The 21,867-nt window shown below is 34.7% G+C and overlaps 1 protein-coding gene and 1 pseudogene across 13 annotated transcripts in view; both read left to right on the top strand.

The window, feature by feature from the left end:
• Nucleotides 1-21,867, top strand: part of EDEM3 (ER degradation enhancing alpha-mannosidase like protein 3) — a 69,597-nt gene that overhangs the window by 28,179 nt on the left and 19,551 nt on the right. For 5 of the 13 annotated variants that reach the window (XM_074030854.1, XM_005540225.5, XM_005540224.5 and 2 more), the window contains 10 exons: nt 2,694-2,828; nt 5,542-5,647; nt 9,690-9,787; nt 11,390-11,515; nt 12,027-12,110; nt 13,644-13,727; nt 14,268-14,392; nt 18,651-18,816; nt 19,367-19,521; nt 20,694-20,847. In XM_074030854.1, coding sequence (XP_073886955.1) covers nt 2,694-2,828; nt 5,542-5,647; nt 9,690-9,787; nt 11,390-11,515; nt 12,027-12,110; nt 13,644-13,727; nt 14,268-14,392; nt 18,651-18,816; nt 19,367-19,521; nt 20,694-20,847 — 1,233 coding nt within the window. Of the gene's footprint in view, nt 1-2,693; nt 2,829-5,541; nt 5,648-9,689; nt 9,788-11,389; nt 11,516-12,026; nt 12,111-13,643; nt 13,728-14,267; nt 14,393-18,650; nt 18,817-19,366; nt 19,522-20,690; nt 20,848-21,867 lie in introns of all 13 variants that reach the window. The other 8 variants (XM_015446942.4, XM_045393857.3, XM_015446937.4 and 5 more) reach the window with 3 other exon arrangements.
• On the top strand, nt 6,877-7,572 carry LOC141409615 (riboflavin kinase pseudogene; annotated as a pseudogene).

Genomic DNA, 21,867 nt, shown 5'->3' with positions numbered 1-21,867 from the left:
TCACGAGGTCGAGATTGAAACTATCCTGGCTAACATGGTGAAACCCCATCTCTCCTAAAAATACAAAAATTAGCTGGATGTAGTGGTGTGTACCTGTAATCCCAGCTACTCAGGAGGCTGAGGCAGGATAATCACTTGAACCCGGGAGGTGGAGGTTGCGGTGAGCCGAGATCATGCCACTGCACTCCAGCCTGGCGACGTGAGACTCCATCCCCCACCAAAAAAAAGGTGTTTAATACCACTTATCTTCAGGAAGGATACAAGATTGAAATGAGCAGCTACTATAGATAGTTGTGTTAATAAATAGTCCTTTTACAAATTTTATAGCAATCATCTTGCGATACAGTTCAATATACAAACATCTTAAGTATTATTGTACTAAAACGTTAATGATTCAAAGTATTTCCATTTTAAGGGAAAGGGTACTGAAAGTGGGATACACAAATGTTTATTCTTCTCTATTTTGCTTTTGCTTTCTTATGACTACTCTTGGACTTTGTCATTCTTAGCTCTCAACTACTCCCAATTCAGCGTTATTTCCTTTTCTGAAATTCACACTTTAGCACTTGTGACTTCCATTTGTTTGGCACTTAATTTATGACTTTTCATTGTTAGTTATTTTCTCTGTTTACATATCTGTCTTATTTGCTCTGTCTGGATTTTAAGCTCCTTGAGGACAAGGATCTATTCCTTTGTATATTGTCATAATATTCCCCACATGGTAGGTAAATAAGCAATAAATATTGATTAGTTGATTGTAGTAATTAACGCAACTGACCAGAAAATATTTTTCACTGTTGACTCTTATTGCAAATACTTGTAAAATTATACTTTATCTTAGTGTAATTAATGTAATTAAATCTTTACTTTATTATTAAGGACTGCTTCATTGTAAGTCGGTCATTCTTAGTATCGATTTTCAATTTTAGTTCTGTAGATAGGGATACAGGCAGCATAAGGGGGTAGGAGATACTTTTCGTTCTTGTTTATGGTGCAGAACTACCTAAAACTAGCTAATCCTACAAAAGTACAAATGATAGAGATAATTACAAGTTTGGGAGGGGATGGAGGGGTACTGCTAGGCTAATAGCACGTGAAAATGTCTCAAGTGGCACTCTACAAAGTAAGATAAATGGCAGTACTGAGGACAACATTAACAGTGATCAGATCCCCATGTCTCACCTACGTTTCACATTTGTTGTTCGTTTGTTGTTGAGGGGGTGTTTGTTTAGAAATGCCTGGAATCTGTTGATTGGACACTGTTCAGGCACTAGGTATACCTAGCAGTTGATTTATCCAGATAAGTTGAAATATAAATTTTTTTGAGCTTCTCTTTATATAGAGTTTGAATAATAACTTAACCAAGAGTATACCCATGATGTTTTATGTTTGATTTTTTTTGTTATTGGCTGAATCCTTGGCATATACCTCCTTTTTTGTTGGTTAGTTGGATTGCTGAAAAATATTCTTTTTTTTTTTTTTTTTTTTTTGAGACGGAGTCTCGCTCTGTCGCCCAGGCTGGAGTGCGGTGGCCAGATGTCCGCTCATTGCAAGCTCCGCCTCCCGGGTTTACGCCATTCTCCTGCCTCAGCCTCCCGAGTAGCTGGGACTACAGGTGCCCGCCACCTTGCCCGGCTAGTTTTTATTTTTTAGTAGAGACAGGGTTTCACTGTGTTAGCCAGGATGGTCTCGATCTCCTGACCTCGTGATCCGCCCGTCTCGGCCTCCCAAAGTGCTGGGATTACAGGCTTGAGCCACCGCGCCCGGCCTGAAAAATATTCTAATTTTAGTCAGTGTCTGCTCAGTTTGGGTCTAGTTAATCCAGGTTCATATCGTGGTATTATTTGGATTTTTTTTTTTTTTTTTTTAAGACAAGGTCTTGTTCTGTCACACAGGCTGGAGTGCAGCGGTGCTATCTTGGCTCACTGCTACCTCCGCCTCCCACATTCAAGAGATTCGTGTCTCAGCCTCCCAGGTAGCTGGGATTACAGGCATACGCCACCATGCCCAGCTAAGTTTTGTATTTTTAGTAGAGATGGGGTTATGCCATGTTGGCGAGGCGGGTCTCAGACTTCTGGCCTCAAGTGATCCACTCGCCTTGGCCTCACAAAGTGCTGGGATTACAGGCATGAGCTACCGCTCATGGCCTATTTGGTTTTCTTCGACTTAATAAATACCCCTTTGAAAAAATTTCCCTTGTGGTGTTAACCTGCCGGCAAGGACACACTCTATATTTCAAAACCCTTAAAACCCGTAAATGAAATTTTAATTTCCTTTCAAATATACATCATAACAATCCATTTTTTCTTTGTGATGAACTAGTTAATATATAATATAGACTGGTTTTTCACAAATTCTAAACTAACCCTGATTTCTTCTAAGGCTGGTCTACTTCCCTATTCTTGTACTTACTAATTCAAACTGTCCAGGGAACAAAATTGTTATAAAAGATAACCTTCTGTGTGTAATTTCCCTTGTAAATATTCCCTTACTTCATGAATATTGTGTGCTTAGAGTATATTTCCCTAGATGTTAATTGGAAGGTCACAGAGATGATCACATTGAATTTCAGTGTTTAGTTATTTTATGAATTATTTTCATGATTTTATGTCAGGACTCGATTGAAAAGCAGTTTGTTATCAGAAAGTCGTTATCTTGATAACTGCTAATGACAATTTTCTAATTGTATTCAGATTAATTTAAAGTTTGGCATCAGAAAACCAGAAGCTCGGACAGGAACTGAGACAGATACCTGTACGGCTTGTGCAGGTACCTTGATCCTTGAATTTGCTGCTTTAAGTCGATTCACAGGAGCAACAATATTTGAGGTTTGCTTTTTACGGTCTTTGATATCCTGGGTATTGGGCATAACTAACTTTGTATCTAGTTGGAGAATTACTGTTATTTTAGTGAACTTTTTGTCTAAATTCCTTTACATGGGTTTTAATTGTCAAAAACCTAGAACATTGTGAAGGAGCTATGTTAAATCCAACTTTGCATTTTGTTCACCATCTATAAAGTATATGTTTAGGTTTAATCTTAGAAAGTTTTTTAGCCATATTACTTAAATGAATTTGACGTCTGCTTGATATCATAAATGTCTTATATGAAATACTATGTCCCTGTGTTTTATTTGTTAGACTTCCAGGTGGTCTATTGCACTTCTGAATTCTGGAACCTTCACTAATCTTCTAAAACACAGTGAAATTTTTGTACTTAAGTCTTGATTGAGACTCGAATCTGTAAATTTGTTTACTGCAAGGGAAATGTTATTCATTATCCAAAAGACTTGAATATCCCCACATAGTTGTTGTGGACTAGCTATGTCTCTCATTAAAACAATCTCATTATTTAAGCATGTCATTGGAGTGCAGTGTTAACACATAGCACCCTCTTTTTCAAGCATATGACTTAGGTTAATGTTTAAAAATCCAGCAAATGGCAAACAGAACAAGCAGAAATAGGGACTGTGTACCAGCATTACAGATATTAGATCTGAATGTAAAGAAAACAAATTGACTTTGTGTGTATGTATGTCTGTAAGTTAAAATGTCTCAAGGACAGATTTATCATGTTTGGTTGGTTAATCTTTTAAACTTAAATTTTTATTCTATATCTTGTTCACTAATATTTTCCCTTCATTAAAAAGTGTGGATACTTTTGCGTACTTTAATAATTATAAACTCTCAGATATTGATGCAGTTACAGGTGAGGAAAATAAGGCTCAAAGACTATGAGAGACCTGCACAGCTGGTAGGTGATGCATGGAATTGGAATTAGAATCCATGTCTTTCTGAATTTGAAACCTATACTGTTTCCAAATGAGCTATTTTGTGTTTATGAATAAATCTGTTGAAAATCATGTGATTTTTTGGCCGGGCACGGTGGCTCAAGCCTGTAATCCCAGCACTTTGGGAGGCCGAGACGGGCGGATCACGAGGTCAGGAGATTGAGACCATCCTGGCTAACACGGTGAAACCCCATCTCTACTAAAAAATACAAAAAAAAAACTAGCCGGGCGAGGTGGCGGGCGCCTGTAGTCCCAGCTACTCGGGAGGCTGAGGCAGGAGAATGGCGTAAACCCGGGAGGCGGAGCTTGCAGTGAGCTGAGATCCGGCCACTGCACCCCAGCCTGGGTGACAGAGGGAGACTCCCTCTCAAAAAAAAAAAAAAAGAAAAAAAAAGAAAATCATGTGATTTTTAAAAAAATTCTTGAATATGCAGTAATTTACCATCAGAGAAGATGCAGTTGACAAAGCATTGATCTAATACAGGGTTGGCAAGCTACAGTCTGTGAGCGAAGTCCAGCCACTGCCTGTTTTTATTAATAAAGTTTTATTGGAACACAGCCATGCTCAATTGTTTATCTGTAGCTACTTTGGTGCTACAGGGACAGAGTTGAGTAATTGTGCCATTTACTGTGTGACCTATAGCACTTAAAATATCTGGTCCTTGTCAGAAAAAGTTTGCTGACCCTTGGTCTAATTATAAAGAGATCTGAATTCTCATATTAGTTTTTTGTCCTGTAATTCAATTTTAAACTCTAGCTAATCTTGAATTTCACTAGGCCTGTTTTCTTAGCTGTAGAGTAAGAGTAGGGAAATACAATGTTTTTGAAGTTTCCTGGCTCTGAAACTCTGCCATTTAATTAAAATTATAACCTTTATAACCTGCTTTGTGTTTGAAAGAAATCATAGTTTGCGTTAGGAATTATAACTATTTTACACTCTCTAATCTACCAAGTGGCAAATTGGTTTAATGACTTTCTTTTATAGAAGTCCTTCTGCAGTGCTAAATAGGTTCATGCTCTGAAATTAATTTAGAAACCTACCTGTACTTGCCCTTTGCATTTATATTTTGTGACATCTTTTCATCCAAAGCCAAAAATTTGATTACAGCTCATTTAGTGTCTAGTAGATAAAATAAATGAGAAAAAGAAAAACATATCATAAGGTTACAAGTTTGTTGTTATCAAATATTTAGTAGCCTAGTTGATTTAATAGCTTTTTACTAATGAACTTGCATACCATTTAAAAAGTAGGATCTGAAATGAGTTTCGAAGATAGCATACTACCTTTGAAATTCTCTTCCAGTTTTCTAAATAAGAGTATCTAAGGATATTTTTACTTTGCATTTAAGTGATAGAAATTACTTTAACAAGTATATCTAATTATGTAAGCAATTAATATAATTTAATAATACATGTGTGTGAATATGAACTTGTGCTACAGGAGTAGATGAAATGAAAAAAAAAAGAGTAGATGAAATGAATGGTCTCAAAGCGAGCCCTCCTCTGAATAGCTTATTGAGAGTCTTTCCTAACTACACTGATTGGTTGAAAAAGAGCCAAGCTTTGAGTTTTAAGGAAATTTGTTTTATAAATAGTTATCTTAGAAATTTAACCTAATTCTTGAAATATCCTATTGGCCTTTGAGTTTTGTTTGTTCGTTTCCTTTTTGCCAAAGATACTTAGTTCTTCAATTATGCATTTCTTTCTTTTTCTTTCTTTTTCTTTTTTTTTTTTTTTTTTTTTAATTACAGGAATATGCCAGAAAAGCTCTCGATTTTCTCTGGGAAAAAAGACAACGAAGTAGTAATTTAGTGGGCGTGACTATAAATATTCATACTGGAGATTGGGTACGAAAAGGTATGTAAGTTAGGCTTTTTAAATCAAGCCTTTGCATCCTCAAAATGGTTGGGAAATACAGAATTTTCATTTGTTAAAATAATCTTTGGGATACTACAAAGCATAGGTTCTCACAGGATTGCTGGAATTTTAATTAATTTAGCCAGATTTTCTTTTTTGATGCCAAATGTGACACGCTTCTTCTAGATGATTTAGTATTCTATTTCTTAATGGATATAGCATTGTAGGTATAGGGTACAGATGAAATGCTATAATTTATTTGAAAACTAGAGAACTAGAGTTCCTCAGCCATCTCATATCAAGGTGTGATTTAGTAGAATCTGTGTTCAATAAATTCTTTTTTTTTTCCTACCTCCAGAAATATAGTAGCTAAGAACGTAGACTCTGGAGTCATGTTGTTGGATTCAAGCTATGTGATCTTGGGAAACTTATTTAACCTCTGTGTGCCTCTCTATTCCGTTTCTGTAAAGTGGGCATATTAATAGTAATTAGTTGTTCTGTATGAGGATTAAATGAGTTAACCAATGTAAAGTGCTTAGAACAGTGCCGGGCATGTACTACACTTACTATGAAGTAGGTGCCCAGTAACGAGATGTTAGTCCCTTTGATTAATAATTTTACTTCTGGGAATCTAGTCTGAGCAATAATACAAAACATAGAAAACTATTTGGTCCCAAGATATTCCATGCAATTATAAGTAGCAGAAAATTGGAAACAGTCTAAGTAACCGTCAATTAAAAAAAGCTAAGAAAATTATTTTATGTCAGTGTTGGAATATTGTTATTAAAATAAATCAGAAGCATGGGAAGGAACATATAACAATGTTTTATGAACAAACAGGATATTGAATTGTACAAAGAATGTGATTTTATCTTTATAAAACACCCTGATAAAACAAGTATAGATGAATGGAAATAAACTAGAGTATTCTTAATGAAAGCATATTTTTTATACATTTTCTCTATTTCTAAAAAGCTTATCTTGTTTATATGTAAAATAAAAGGTAACTGCCTATATTTAAATAAATAAAAAGTATAAAATTATTAATTCAAACATAATAAAATTATTACCTTTATTCAGTATTGTATAAAATTTTTCTATGTCATCTAAATGGTTCCTGAAACAGATCTGAATTTTGACTTCAGAATTTTGTAATTTTTTTTTTTCTTTTAAGCCCACCTCAGACCTCAGGTGCAAGTTAATCGTAATTAATTTTGAATTAAGCATAATCATTGCGTTATGACACAACAGTCCTATTAGTGGTTCATGCATGGCCCATTTTACTTAGTCATTTCAATAATGTAATAAGCACCACCTTGTGGATACACAGACCCAGACACAGCCCATACCCCAGCAGAATGAAGCACCTGCTGTACTTCTGCCGAAGCCAAGTAGTGCACAGCTTCGGCTGCAGCTCCAAGGATCTTGGCATCCCCACAGTTCACTTTCTTGAACAAGTGAACAAGTAGTAGATAATCTTCCAGGTGATGTATCCACTGGTGTTTATTATGGTTGGGCTAGTGTTGGAAGTGGAGATGTCCATAAGATGGTGGTGAGCATGAGATGGAACCCATACTACAGGAACACAAAGCGGTCCATGGAAACTCTTATCATGTATACTTTCAAAGAGGACTTCTATGGGGAAATCTTCAATGTGGCCATTGTTGGCTACCCCAGACCAGAAGAGAATTTTTGACTTTTTAAGTCAGTTATTTCAGTAATTCAGGGTGGTACTGAGGAAGCTAAGAAATGACTAGATGTACCAGAACATTTAAAACTCAAGACAATTTCTTCCAAGTTCCTAAAAGCAAAATATTGAATGGCCACTGATGAAAAATCATCTTATGTATTCATTCACTGTTTTCTAGTATTTCACTGCTTATGATTGTCTAGTCTCATCTTGGTTATATTTTAAAAATCAAATATTTTCCTACATCTGTGAATTAAATAGTACAGTGTAGTTACTATATTGTACTACAATAAGCTGTTAAATTAAATCCATTATGTCATAACACTAAAAAGACTCATTTAAAGATGAAGATTTAAAGTGACATAATATGTTGATTTAAATGTACCACTAGAAAAGCATGTCTTACAATAGAAATGACATGTATATAAATACGGATAAAAAGACAACTCACTAGTTTGAGATAAAAACTATTATTTTCATGGTAAAGTACCAACATGTATATGCTTGTATAGCATATATATAAACAGAGAAGGCTTAATGCATTTATAATGCAAATACAAATGCATTAAATAGAAGTTTTGATAGTGTATTACAGACCTACGAGGAAAAATCCAGACTTTGTATTTTTGATATTTTGTGCATCAATATATTGTTACAAACATGAAAACTGTGAAATTGCTTTCGTCATTTCCTTGCAGTCACATCATTGTGCCATCTTCATTTTTGTCTAGAGTTGGTTCAATTCTAAGTGGTCTAGACTCCACCTATCATTTTTTTTTTTTATTGGTTAAGACAGTAAAATAAGTGTTTTTTGAATCTATAGGTTTCATTTTTTTGTTAGATAGCATTTCTTCTTTTTAAGAGTAGATATTATTATTGTTATTTAATTATTTCTTGACTTTGGTTCCTTTTTCCTTTTTAGGAAAAAGCAAAACAAGAGACTTCATCTTTAGATTTCCTCAAGATTTTAAGTGAATTTACTATTCATATATACATACCAGTTTCTTAAAGAACACAGGATGCTTATTTTCCCCCAGTGAAACTAAGAGCTAATTAAACTATGAAACAGTTAGAAAATTATTTATTTTACATGTAATTATCTGGCCGGGCGCGGTGGCTCAAGCCTGTAATCCCAGCACTTTGGGAGGCCGAGACGGGCGGATCACGAGGTCAGGAGATCGAGACCATCCTGGCAAACACGGTGAAACCCCGTCTCTACTAAAAAAATACAAAAAACTAGCCGGGCGAGGTGGCGGGCGCCTGTAGTCCCAGCTACACAGGAGGTTGAGGCAGGAGAATGGCGTAAACCCGGGAGGCGGAGCTTGCAGTGAGCTGAGATCCGGCCATTGCACTCCAGCCTGGGTGACAGAGCGAGACTCCGTCTCAAAAAAAAAAAAAAAAAAAAAAAAAAAAAATGTAATTATCTGTTCCAGGGCAAATCTAAACTGGTGTAGTCATATATATGCACAACGTAATTTAATGCTAATCTAAGTAGTGCTTATAGCTTGAAGGAAAGGCATAAACAGTTAAAAATAATCTATGTAGTATGGATTTTTCCTCCTACTAACTGGATGATTTTGGTCTACTTGCATCTTTTTGTTTATATTGGCAAAATGTTGAAGTCTTTGGAAAATTAGGAAATTAACATTACAGATTGCTTTGGGCCCCCTCACAGAGTATATTGCATCATTGTTCACTTTAGCAACAGATTTGGTGATGATGGAGGGATGAAGTAGAAGTATGTAGAGGTAATTTTGAAGATAATTCTTATAAATCATTTTTTTCTTATCTGCATAAAGAATTGATTTTAATAATATAAAATACATAGAAAAATGTCTGAAGCTGTTGGAGAAGAGGGAAGCATATGTAATTCAGTTGGATTGTGTTTTACTTTTTGGTATATGAATTCATGGCAAAAAATACCATTCGTGGCTTTTTCATTTCTTTATCAAAATTTTAAGTTAGAAATTCTATACATGAAAGAAGACTCAATTTTCAGTGGCTTTATGAAGCAAAGTTAAAAACAAATGTGGAAAAAGTAAAAACATTTGTGTCTTATTTGCCACTAATTATATTCTCTTTAAGTGGGTGAAAGTTCTTTGATATTTTATTGTTACCCTTGCATCTTGTTAAATAACCATTGGTTTTGAGAATCAGGTAGTGTGTTGTTTAGGGGTTAATTGTGTACATTTTCCAAAGTTTTATCTTGATTATAAGAAGTTACAGTAGTAAGTTATAGTGGTATCATTGTGATTTGTCTGAATGTTTTCAGGCCTTGAAATTTTTACTAAGTGATTTTTTTTTTTAAATTTAACAGTTGTTTAATGAAAAATCACATTTGTGTTTCCATAGATAGTGGAGTTGGAGCAGGGATTGATTCATATTATGAATATCTATTGAAAGCCTATGTCTTGCTTGGAGATGACAGTTTTCTGGAAAGATTTAACACAGTAAGTTGATACAATTTTATATTAATTTTATAATCAATTTCATTTGAGTCCAGATTTTGATAGAAACTCCATTACCTGAATGACATTGGAAAAATAATTTTTAAAATGTGTAGTGGTTTTGTGTCAGTATTTGATGATGTTGGACAGGGACAGCATAAAAAGTGACATACATTCCAAAAAATTAGTTGATAAAGTAGTTTTATTTTCACCTTTTATCAGAAACTTTGCAGATCTGCCAATAAGAGACGTAGTAGATTTGAATTTTACCTAATCTTGTTTTGTACAAGGATAAGAATTGATGAAATATGTTACTAGGTAGCTTTTTCCTTTGGATTCCAATTCTTTTTGAAATCTTGGAAGTTTGGCTTAGTTTGTTTACACCAAGGATACAGGACTTTGAAAACTTGGAGAAACTAGTGAGTATTCATTTCAAAAGCAAGTCTTAAGACTGGCTCAGAACCACAGGCATATTTTTTGGGAAAATTGGGAGGATTATTGAACCCAATTGAATCACCTTTTTAACTGAAGCAAACCGAAATGAATATAGCAAACTCGTCAATTATATCACTATATTCTTTTAAAAATAATCTGCCATTTCTTTGTTCACCTATCAGTTCATCCATGTTGTATGTATGGGACAGTATGACATGGTGATTAAAAATATGGGAGATATACTGGTTTAAATTCTGATTGTACCGCCTACGGGTTTTGTGACTTTGGGCAAGTAACTAATATTATTTGCCTCTGTTTCTTATCTACAGAATGGGAGTACTAGTACTAATTTATAGGGTTATCGGGAGGATTGAGTTTATGCATTCAAAGTGATTAGAGCAGTGCCTTTAACCTATGGCCAGTTCTCAATAATAGTGATTAAATAATAGGTAAATTTGCAAAAAATATTAGTAAAAGTTGTAATAAGTCATTAATCGAATACTTTATAAAATTATCACGTAGATTGTATATTAGATTATAACAAGAATTTCGTGAGGTGAATGGGGACAAATAACTGTTTTTGTTGGCTTGTTATCACAACTCAACCTGTTGTCAAAGCTGAGAAATATCTTGGAGAAGAAGACAAAAGAAGGGAAAAAGAGTTTTCTAAGACCATAAAAAGCTGAGATAGCAAACCATAAGAATGGCAGCAGTGATTAGCTGCATTAGTTTAGATAGTAGTGAGCACCAAAATATTGTTAGCCGAGAAGGGATCAGACTTCCAAGATACAGGAAAAAACAAATTCTGTAATATAGAAGCTGGTAGCCATATTCCAAGGGGACCTGCGGGCATCAGTGGGCCACAAAGACATACTAACCATGGGCTAATGCCACAGGACATGGAGATGTTCAGTTCCCTTTTTCTCAGAAGGTCCCATATTACATATAGTCTTTAATAGTCTGCATGTGAGTTAGAGGACATAAAGGAGTACATATATATTTTAGAAAGATTTCCATCTAAAATAACTTAAATATTTATATAAATTGGTAATTATTTAGTGAGTTTATATATAAATTCTAGTTTAATTTATTCACAGTGCTATTTAATGTATTTAGAGTTGTACCTCTTTTTTCATCTAACTTTCATGAACACATATTGTGATCTTTTAGCACTACGATGCCATAATGAGGTACATTAGCCAGCCACCTCTTCTACTTGATGTGCATATCCACAAACCAATGCTGAACGCTCGGACTTGGATGGATGCTTTGCTTGCCTTCTTCCCAGGCTTGCAGGTATAAAGAATTCTGCTTTTTTTTTTTTTTTTTTTTTTGAGACGGAGTCTCGCTCTGTCACCCAGGCTGGAGTGCAGTGGCCAGATCTCAGCTCACTGCAAGCTCCGCCTCCCAGGTTTACGCCATTCTCCGGCCTCAGCCTCCCGAGTAGCTGGGACTACAGGCGCCCGCCACCTCGCCCGGCTAGTTTTTTGTATTTCTTAATAGAGACGGGGTTTCACCGTGTTAGCCAGGATGGTCTCGATCTCCTGACCTCGTGATCCGCCCGTCTCGGCCTCCCAAAGTGCTGGGATTACAGGCTTGAGCCACCGCGCCTGGCCAGAATTCTGCTTTCTTAATATGAACATAAGATGATGATGTTAATTAGGTGCATTTTTGATCTTTAAAACTGAACTACAAAACATAGTTGCAGTTCAGAATTGTATTTGTATACATTTTTCTGTTTATGTAATGATTAGAGATAAAATCAGCTCATATTTTATTAGGTAATTTTCTTGTTGTTGATTTCTAGGTGTTAAAGGGGGATATTAGACCTGCTATTGAAACTCATGAAATGTTATATCAGGTGATTAAAAAACACAATTTTCTACCAGAGGTAAGCAAATAATTTTTGGAATAATCTTACACACACACACAAACACACACGCACACACGTACACATATACACTATAAGTTGCTAATTTAAAGATAGAAAATGGCATCTTCAAGTCTTGTTGGTTCTTTTTTTTTTCCTATTAAATAGTTTATTTTTGGTTTGTGCAGTATTATATATGTTTTTGCTTTTCTTTGTGTGTTAAGAGAAGTCTGATTTAGGGTAATGCTGACATTTTTAAAATTTCATGTAAAAAAACTCCCGGCTTAGTGCTTCTCAACTCTTCCTAACTTATGCCATTGTAATATTCTCTCATTCTAACTCTTATATGTACCTACCAGCTAGGGAGATTTTGTCACTTTTTATTTTCTAAAGCTTGTCTTATGAAACTGTATACGTTAGATACACTTTTGTTGTTCACACATGCGCCCTGGAAATGTAGAGAATGCCATCTCTTCCTCATGCTGATTGAGAATTATTCTTCCTGGTTTTTATACATTATATTAGTAATAAATATTCTTGCTAGCTTGATATGACAAGATTTTAATAGCATACTTTTTGGCTTTCCAGAAATGTACCATTAAAAATTTCCAAATGTGTGTATGGCCTTGTTCTATCCCTGCTTATTGACTACCCTCTGTGAGATATCTAAGCATTCCACCAACTTAGAAGGGTTCCTAAAGTGTTTGTTTTGGAAAGTATAGTTTTATTAGCCTTCAGGTGAGTAGGACTGTGCATTGCAGAAAATTCATATCCATACAGAATAAACTGAGGTTTCAATTAATACATCTATCACAAATGAAGTTTTTATTTAGTTCCCATAAAAGGTTTTGTTTGCTTTTATTTTTATGTTCTTTTAAAAACCGGTTGATTATGTTATTGAATAAATTTCAAATAGATTAATTTTATTTATTTTTAAATAATGCCCTGTCTTATTCCATAAAGGATTTGAGGCAGTTACAAAAGAAAATATAAGCTAAAATATGAAATATGTATGCTTGCACATTGCTAAGACAGATTTTAAGTATTCTTACCACAAAAAAGATAAGTATGTGAGATAATGCATATGTTAATTAGCTTGATTTAGCCATTTCATAGTGTATACATATATCAAAACACCATGTCATGTGTACCATAAATATATGTCACTTTTATTTGTCAATTTAAACAATTTAAAAATAAGTGTGAGAACTAGAGAAGTAATAAGGGGAAAAAGTAGAGAGAAGGATAAAAAGAAAACACAATTATGTTGACCACCAGGACCCATGTAGTGTCATTACTGAGTTTCATTACTGAATTTTTCTTAGTTTTCTAATAGCCAGAATGATCATTTAAAAAATAATCCATTTAATTGGTAAAAATAGCAGCCTTTGCAGAATGAATTATTTTAAGCAATGAAAATTGATGTTTTATTGATGAAAATGTCATGATTGCTATTTTAATTGCTTTTACCTATTTATATATATTCTGCATATTCTAGAACTATTTGTTTATTTAATCACTTTTTTTATGCCTTTTGTATGTTGTTTTGTTCAGGCATTTACCACAGATTTCAGAGTACACTGGGCTCAACATCCTTTAAGGCCAGAATTTGCAGAAAGTACCTACTTCTTATATAAAGTAAGAAAAGATACCCCACTTTACTGTTTAGCCCCCATTCTCTGTTGGATCTCTCACTCTTATAATAGTAATTGGGTTTTCAGAGTCCCCTTTTAATATTGTAATGATTGGATATATCGTGGTTCTTATTCATCTAGTCCATAGAATTATTGAATGATGCCAGAATTGACATGTAAGGTTTTTTTCTTTAAAAAATATTATGTGAACATTTCTTTAAAGAGAAATTTTATGTTCTAGAGCTGCTTTCTAAAGCATGTCTCTTGCCTTTCTTCAGTCAGGCAGCCTTTCTGAGCATTAGGAATTTAATCTAAAATCTAAGGTTATATAGTTAAATTTTATAATTGTGTATTTAAGAAATTCTGTAAAGCAGATTCATAGCTTTTTTCAGATATCAGTTCTATATAATGTGCTCCAGTGCCTGATACAGTGCCTGGCACCTAGTAGGTACTCAATAAATATTTGATAAATGAATGGATATGTGGTAATATATAAGCTATATATATATATATATACACACACATATATTCTCCTTTTTAATAGGCTACAGGAGATCCTTACTACCTTGAAGTAGGGAAGACACTTATTGAAAATTTAAATAAATATGCTAGAGTGCCTTGTGGATTTGCTGCCATGAAGGATGTTCGTACTGGAAGTCATGAGGACAGGTAAAACAATTGCTAACACCCCCTTTCCTCAGGGTCTCTCTGAAACAACACAAAATGCAACTACCATTTAGGATTCAAATAAGTTTAATTCTTTTACAAAGGATGGAAACCTTTGTTCTTTGTGTTTACTTTTTTAAACTCTGTTGAATAGACTAATTTTAGTATGTTTGAAACGTTTGCATTTTTATCATAGTGCCTGGCATATAGTAGGTGCTCAAATGATTTCTGAATAAATGAATCAATGATTGTTAAATATCAGAACCTTGGTATTAGGACTATCTAAAATGTTGCTTTTTTTCTTCTTTGATAATAGTTTCCTTTTATATTACATAAAACATTAGAAATTACCAAGATGAGGAATGATCTGGAATATGATTCACGTTCAGCCAAGAATTCCTCAAAAGCTGTGTGTACTCTTACACAGTTGCTGACTTGCAGGGGTGGGAAAGACCAGTGGTAGTTTCTGTTTTGTTAGACACTGTATAGATGTAGATGGTATGAAGTATTCAAGCTATGAAAAGTGCTCCATGTGAAATTCACAAGCACTCTGCTTATTCTAAGATCACTTATATGGTTATCACATCTCTAAATGAATGCTAAAGCTTGTTTGTTCATTTGGTTAGCAAATGTTCATTCCAGAAATACTTCCTGAGGCCCCTTACGTGCCAGGGCTCTTACTAGTTTTTGAGGATTAAAGATATGAAGATATGTCCTTTCTGTCTTTGAGTCACTGAAGGCAGGTCAATAAGTAGACTTTTAAAACATTGTGTATGTGTTATGAAACATATTAAAGGGGCATGAAGCACAGGTTGGGATGTGATAGTCAGTGAAGGATTCCTAAAGGATCCTATTTCCTGAAGGATAAACAAGAATTAGAAGAAGAAAAATGTAAAAGAAGTTCCAGGCAGTGAGACTGAAGACATGAGAAACACAGCACTCATCATCTACCCACAAAGTTGTTTCTTAGTTCTTCACTTAGTATTCGGATAATGGTTAATTAGGCTTATAATCTCCATCCCTGCTAATGAGAAATGGTTAGGTTCTGGAAGCAGGCATACAAATAATAGCAAAAAATAAAAGCAGATGCCTTGTGTATTTGCCTATAATATTTATTGACTGTTTCCTGCACTCCAGACAGTCTTCTAAGCATTTTATGTGTTTAACTAACTTGATCCTTACAACAGCTTTCTGAAGTGTACTATTATAGTCTTCATTTTAAAGGTGAAGAAACCAAGGGAAAGAGAAGTTAGGAAACTTGCCTAAGGTCACACAGTTAGTAAGATTAAGTCGGAATTCTAATCTAGGCAGATTGGCTCTTGACAATGATGTTATACTGGCAGTTCATTAAAGAACAATAAGCACCTACTATATGCCAGTCCCTGCACTTAAGTGTGGGGTAGAAAGATGAAATAGAACTAGTCCCTGCACTCCCATGACTTGCAGTCAGTGAATAAGATAGGTGTGTAAAAAGAAATTATCACAACCATGTGATATGTTCTAAAATACAAAAGAGGTAACAGATTGAAGAATTACAGAGGAAGACATGATTTACTGTTTAGAGTTCCATTTTTCAAAGTGTAACATCCTTCTTTTTTTTCCCCACCAGATACTCCTTTTATGACATTGTTTCTGGACCTCTTACACAATGACATTGCCCCATTCTGATTGCATTCCAGTATATACAATAACTCTTAAAATATCTTGTCCAGAATTAACCATACTCAAGATGTGTCTGGCACAACAGCCCCGTAGCTGTCTGGATTCAGGCAAAGGGTCACTAATTTTCTATGAGGCTGATGAGTTTCCACCCTCTATCCAGTTGAGGACCACTGCTTCATTGACTCACTGTTCCTCAGGGGATGGTTGTGCCTCAGATGTATTTAGCCAAACGAAAGGTTGAGAACTACCATTCTTCCTCATATTGTGTTATTAGATGTGCTTTAGATTTTTTAGGAGCTTTATTATGTTCAGCTCACAGTGAGCTTGTGATCAACTAGTTTCACATACTTAACTGTATAGTCTGCTGACAAATGAGTGTTCCCCACCCTGCCCTTGAACAGCCAAGTTTTCTTCTTTTCGTGTAAACTTAGAACTTTTATACTTAGCAAAATTTCTTTTTTTGTTTTGTTTCTAGATTTTGGTCTAGGGGTTGAATCTCCTTAGCTAAACTACCATTTTTCAATGATCTATAGTTTAGATAAGCATGCCTTACATTTTTTTCATCCAAATTGTTGGGAAGAATTTTGGTTGGACCACAACCAGTGCCCCTTGGCATTGCACTTGAGAGCTTTCAGTTACAGGCTCTTTGCATGCGGTGATTTATTACCCTGTAGGTCTGAGCACTATACTGTCCTCCAGGATACCATCATGTACACAGACACAGACACACACACACACTTCACAATGGAAATATCTGTATTTTCCTAATAATGGATAATTACCAAAAAGAATGTAAATGGCAAAAATAATAGGAAGATATTTGCTAAGACACTCTCCCCTAACTGCGTAAGATTACTACTGTTAGCAATTGTATAAAGGCTTCCAGACATTTTTAATGCCTGTGTATTTTTATTTATGTATGTGTTTATGATTTTAAAATATAAAATAGATCATATGATCTGATACTTGCTAGCTTTGCCCAATTCATATTGTAGTTATCTTACCATGCCTTGTTCTTTTCTAAATGTTTACAAACTGTCTATTCTAGTATTTGCCAATTATCAATATCCTGCTCATCTGTCTACAGTTCTCAAGATAGCATTTGCTCATGTAATAACTGCCAGTCCATCAGAAAAGGTTAAATTATGATAAGTGTATTGCAGATAAACAGGAAAGTGTTTTTATATTGTCTAAAAAGATTAATATCCAAAATGGCTAAAAATGTTTTGAAACATTACAGGTAAGTTTTTGTTCCAAAATAAAAAATCATATATATGTGGGAAAAATGATAGCTGTAGTTTCAATCTCATATGTATGCCAGGTGCTATGCTAAATAATTGACATTTAATGTCTCAGTCTTCACACCAGTGTCATGAGTGTGTTGTTATATTCCTTTTACAGAAGAATAAACTCAAGCTCATAGTCCTTATATCCCCATGGTGACAGAACTCATTAGTGGAAGGTCTTTCTATTTCCAAAGCCCATGTTCTTTGCCTCTTTGTTCTACTGCCTCTTCAGCTCATTCTTTAATCATGCTGTTTAAACTTGCATTTAATTTAGTAAACATTTATTGAGTGCCTACTATGTGCCAGTAATTGTGCTTGGCCAAAAGTATGAAATTGTGCAACTTGTCCAGTAAACTAGAAGTTGTTTATTACTGCCAAAACCTATGATGCTTTGGGGAGTAGTAAATTAAATTTGATGTTACTGTGACTCCATCTACCAGCTATGCTCTTTTCCTGACACTTTTAATTTAAACTTTTCTTAAATTGTTGTTAAAACATTGTAACATTAAATCACTTGTAAAAACACATACAGTTTTACTCTCTTTATTTCTCCACATTCCCTTCTTAACAGGTAAATAAATATTTAGAATGTTACAATCGTAGCCCATGTGACTTTGCATTGTACTTTTTTCATGTAACTTTTTTTTTCTTTTTTTGAGTTGGAGTCTTGCTCTGTCACCCAGGCTGAAGTGCAGTGACACAATCTCGGCTCACCGCAAGCTCCATCTCCTGGGTTCAAGCCATTCTCCTGCTACAGCCTCCCGAGTAGCTGGTATTACAGGTGCCTGGCACCACACCTGGCTAATTTTTGTATTTTTGGTAGAGACGGGGTTTCACCATGTTGGCCAGGAAATTACATGCAAATAATTTCTTTATCTTTAAAGCCTTCTTTTTAAATCACTTAAATAGCTACATAATAAATTCCATCAGATTTGTATGACTTTTTCCAGCTCTTTAATTTAGTTGAAGATTCTTATGTGATTCTCACTAGTAAAATTTATTAGTTCCCTCCCTGCTGTTTATTCTCTATAGAAGAAATGGAGAACTTTCCCTTATTGAAAGGCCTATAGAAAAATCTTGTCTGCATTATTTACAAGATTCAGTGTATCAGTGTGGTAGACAATTCCTCTGGTCTTTTTCATTAACATGGAATATACTTGGAGTCAAGGTTATTCTGCCCCTGGTAGATTGATGCATTCTATAGTTCTTTGAACACATAAGTTGGTATAGACAGGATTATTAACCTTGACTATTATGGCTTTCATATAAATTATTTTTATCTACTTATATTTATTTGTGACTTTTTATTTTAGAATGGATTCTTTCTTCTTGGCCGAAATGTTTAAATATCTTTACCTGTTATTTGCTGATAAAGAAGACATTATTTTTGACATAGAAGATTACATCTTTACAACAGAAGCTCATCTGTTACCTCTTTGGCTCTCTACTACAAATCAAAGCATCTCTAAGAAGAACACAGTGAGTTTTTAAATTAAATGTCTTATTCTCTTTTTATTTCTATATGTTTTATTTTTCCAAGTGAAAAGTAATCCATGACTAAAATTCAATAAATATATATATGGTAAGAAGAAACTAAATATATACATTTTCTTATTTTGTTTTATTGCATCCTGTATACACTTATATATTTCATTAGCTGTTTGCTTTTAAAAATTATGTTAAGTAGGCCGGGCATGGTGGTTCAGGCCTGTAATCCCAGCACTCTGGGAGGCCAAGGTAGGTGGATCATGAGGTCAGGAGATCAAGACCTCCTGGCTAACACAGTGAAACCCCATCTCTACTAAATATACAAAAAATTAGCCGGGCATGGTGGCAGGCGCCTGTAGTCCCAGCTGCTTGGGAGGCTGAGGCAGGAGAGTGGCATGAACCCAGGAGATGGAGCTTGCAGTGAGTGGAGATTGTGTCACTGCACTCCAGCCTGGGCGACAGAGTGAGACTCCGTCTCAAAAAAAAAAAAAATTATGTAAAATAATTATTTCTATTTACATAAAATGTTTTTATATTGTAGACCTCGGAATATACAGAACTGGATGACAGTAACTTTGATTGGACTTGTCCAAATACTCAGATCCTCTTCCCTAATGACCCATTGTATGCTCAAAGTATTCGTGAGCCCTTGAAAAATGTGGTGGATAAGAGCTGTCCTAGAGGCATCATCAGAGTGTAAGATGTATTATTTTATATTTTCTGATAATAACGTTGTTTCTTAGTAAATGACAGAAAACTTAGGGAGCATGTACCAACAGCCAAGAAGACATTCATGTAGGCCAAAAATGTTGAGATACGTAGCTATCACTGGTTAAAATAAAAATTATTAGTAAGATAGTAAAGCTTATTTTGCAGTAATATCTTTTTTATTATTATGGAAACTTTCAGTATATTATTTTATGAACTAAAGTAATAATAGTAGGCAGCATGTAACAGTTTTTAACTTCTGTAACTCATTTTTCATGGAATAGTTTCATCGAATATTTTCTGGCTGGGCATGATAGCTCACGCCTGTAATCTCAGGACTTTGGGAGACCGAGGTGGGCAGATCACCTGAGGTCAGGAGTTCGAGACCAGCCTGGCCAGCATGGTGAAACTGTCTCTACTGAAAATACAAAAAATTAGCCAGGCATAGTGGTAGGCGCTTGTAATCCCAGCTACTCGGGAAGCTGAGGCAGGAGAATCACTTGAACCTGGGAGGTGGAGGTTGCAGTGAGCCAAGATCACACCATTGCACTCCAGCCTAGGTGACAAGAGTGAAACTCCGTCTCAAAAAAAAAAAAAAAAAAATTCCTTTTGTCTATAGTTTCTGTGTAGTGAAAGTACAGGTATTTTGTTTTTTTGGATTTGAGTTTTTGAGGGAGTACTTATCTTGTTAAAATTGTTTGGCTTAATGAGTTCATTTTCTGACGAATAGTTATATTAGAAAGGTCATTACAAGGACTTTTTAAAAATTGTTTTTACATAAGTGTTATTATTCACTGATACAAGTATTGATTTGCTTTTAAAATATTGGAAGAAAAATCTGTGTTTTTAAAGGTTAACGTCAATAGTAACAAATCCCCAAGCAAACTTGTTCTGTACCTTTAAATAGTTACAGTTCTGTTGACTAATACTGCCTTATGTAGATAATATACATACTTTTATAACTAGAAAATGTTATATTTGAAAGCTATACCACTTGTTAACCGAAATTATGTATAAGAAAATACTTGTTTCCAGTTATTCCAGTTTCACTAGTTCTAAAACTAGCAATTTTGCAAGTAATATCATTTTTATTTGACATGTGTTTTTTGCCAGTTCTAATTTGTAGTTTTTAAAGCCTTGCCTGTAATTACTTTTAGCAGAGAGGAGAGTTTCAGGAGTGGAGCTAAACCCCCTCTGAGAGCCAGAGATTTCATGGCCACTAACCCTGAGCATTTAGAAATCCTGAAGAAGATGGGGGTGAGTTTGATTCACCTCAAAGATGGGAGAGTCCAGTTGGTCCAACATGCAATCCAAGTAAGACATTGCTACACTAGATACCGTGTCTGCCCTGCTTTCTGTGGTCGCATTAGCTTTAATAAGATAATGGATTTCAACTTTCTAAACACTTTAAATATATTGTTTACAGTGAGAGAATAAGAATTTTAGGACTTGGAAGTATCTTGGAAAGTCATCTAATTCAACTCCTTGATAGTATAAATCAATTAAATAAATCAGAGATAGGTTGAGTAATTTGCTGAAGTTAATATGATCAAACGCAGGACTCAAATCTAAGTTTTCTGTTTCTCAGTCCGTTGGCTTTCCCCTTTTACTTTTATTTACAACATAACTTCAAAAGCTAATAATTAGTTTTAATATTCATATCTCCATGTTTTACATCATTTTAGTCTCCAAAGGGCTACTGAATCTTAAGTATTTTGTTCATCATAGGCACTTATTTGTCTGTGCCTAGGAAAAATAACATGTCTTTTTGAGACATTTTTGTTGATTTTTACTTTGAAAGTTTTTATAACACGAAGTCTTTAAATTATTTACCTTATTAGTATATTGATTCTGAGAAAACCACATAGTTTGCTGAATAATTTTTAACCTAGAACCGTATTCAGGTATCCCTTAATCTCAAATTCAGCCCTCCCACAACTTCATCACACCCTCAAGTTTTCATCTCATCCACATTCTTGCCACATCCTTCCTTCTTTTAAGAGTATTCTTCCTTCTTCCTTATGTTTTATTTGACCTCAGTGGGAGTGACATCTCTTGTGACATTGCTTTTACTTAGTTAGGCTGCCAATGGCATAATTACCACCAAGTGACCTCTTAATCCTTTTATGATTTGACTTTTCTGTGACTATTGGCTGAACCCTTCATAAAACATTTTCCCTTCTTGGCTTCCAGGATATTTCAGCAACAAAGTTCTTTCTCTACTTCACTGTTTATTGCTTTGTAGCTCTCTGTGGCACAACCACTCAATGTAAACAGTTTCCAAGAATCTGGATGATATTCTTTTCTCTATATACTCTTCTTCAACAGTCTCAC

Source organism: Macaca fascicularis, chromosome 1 (assembly GCF_037993035.2).
Source record: "Macaca fascicularis isolate 582-1 chromosome 1, T2T-MFA8v1.1".
Taxonomy (NCBI): domain Eukaryota; kingdom Metazoa; phylum Chordata; class Mammalia; order Primates; family Cercopithecidae; genus Macaca; species Macaca fascicularis.
This window is presented reverse-complemented; position numbering and strand designations above follow the sequence as displayed.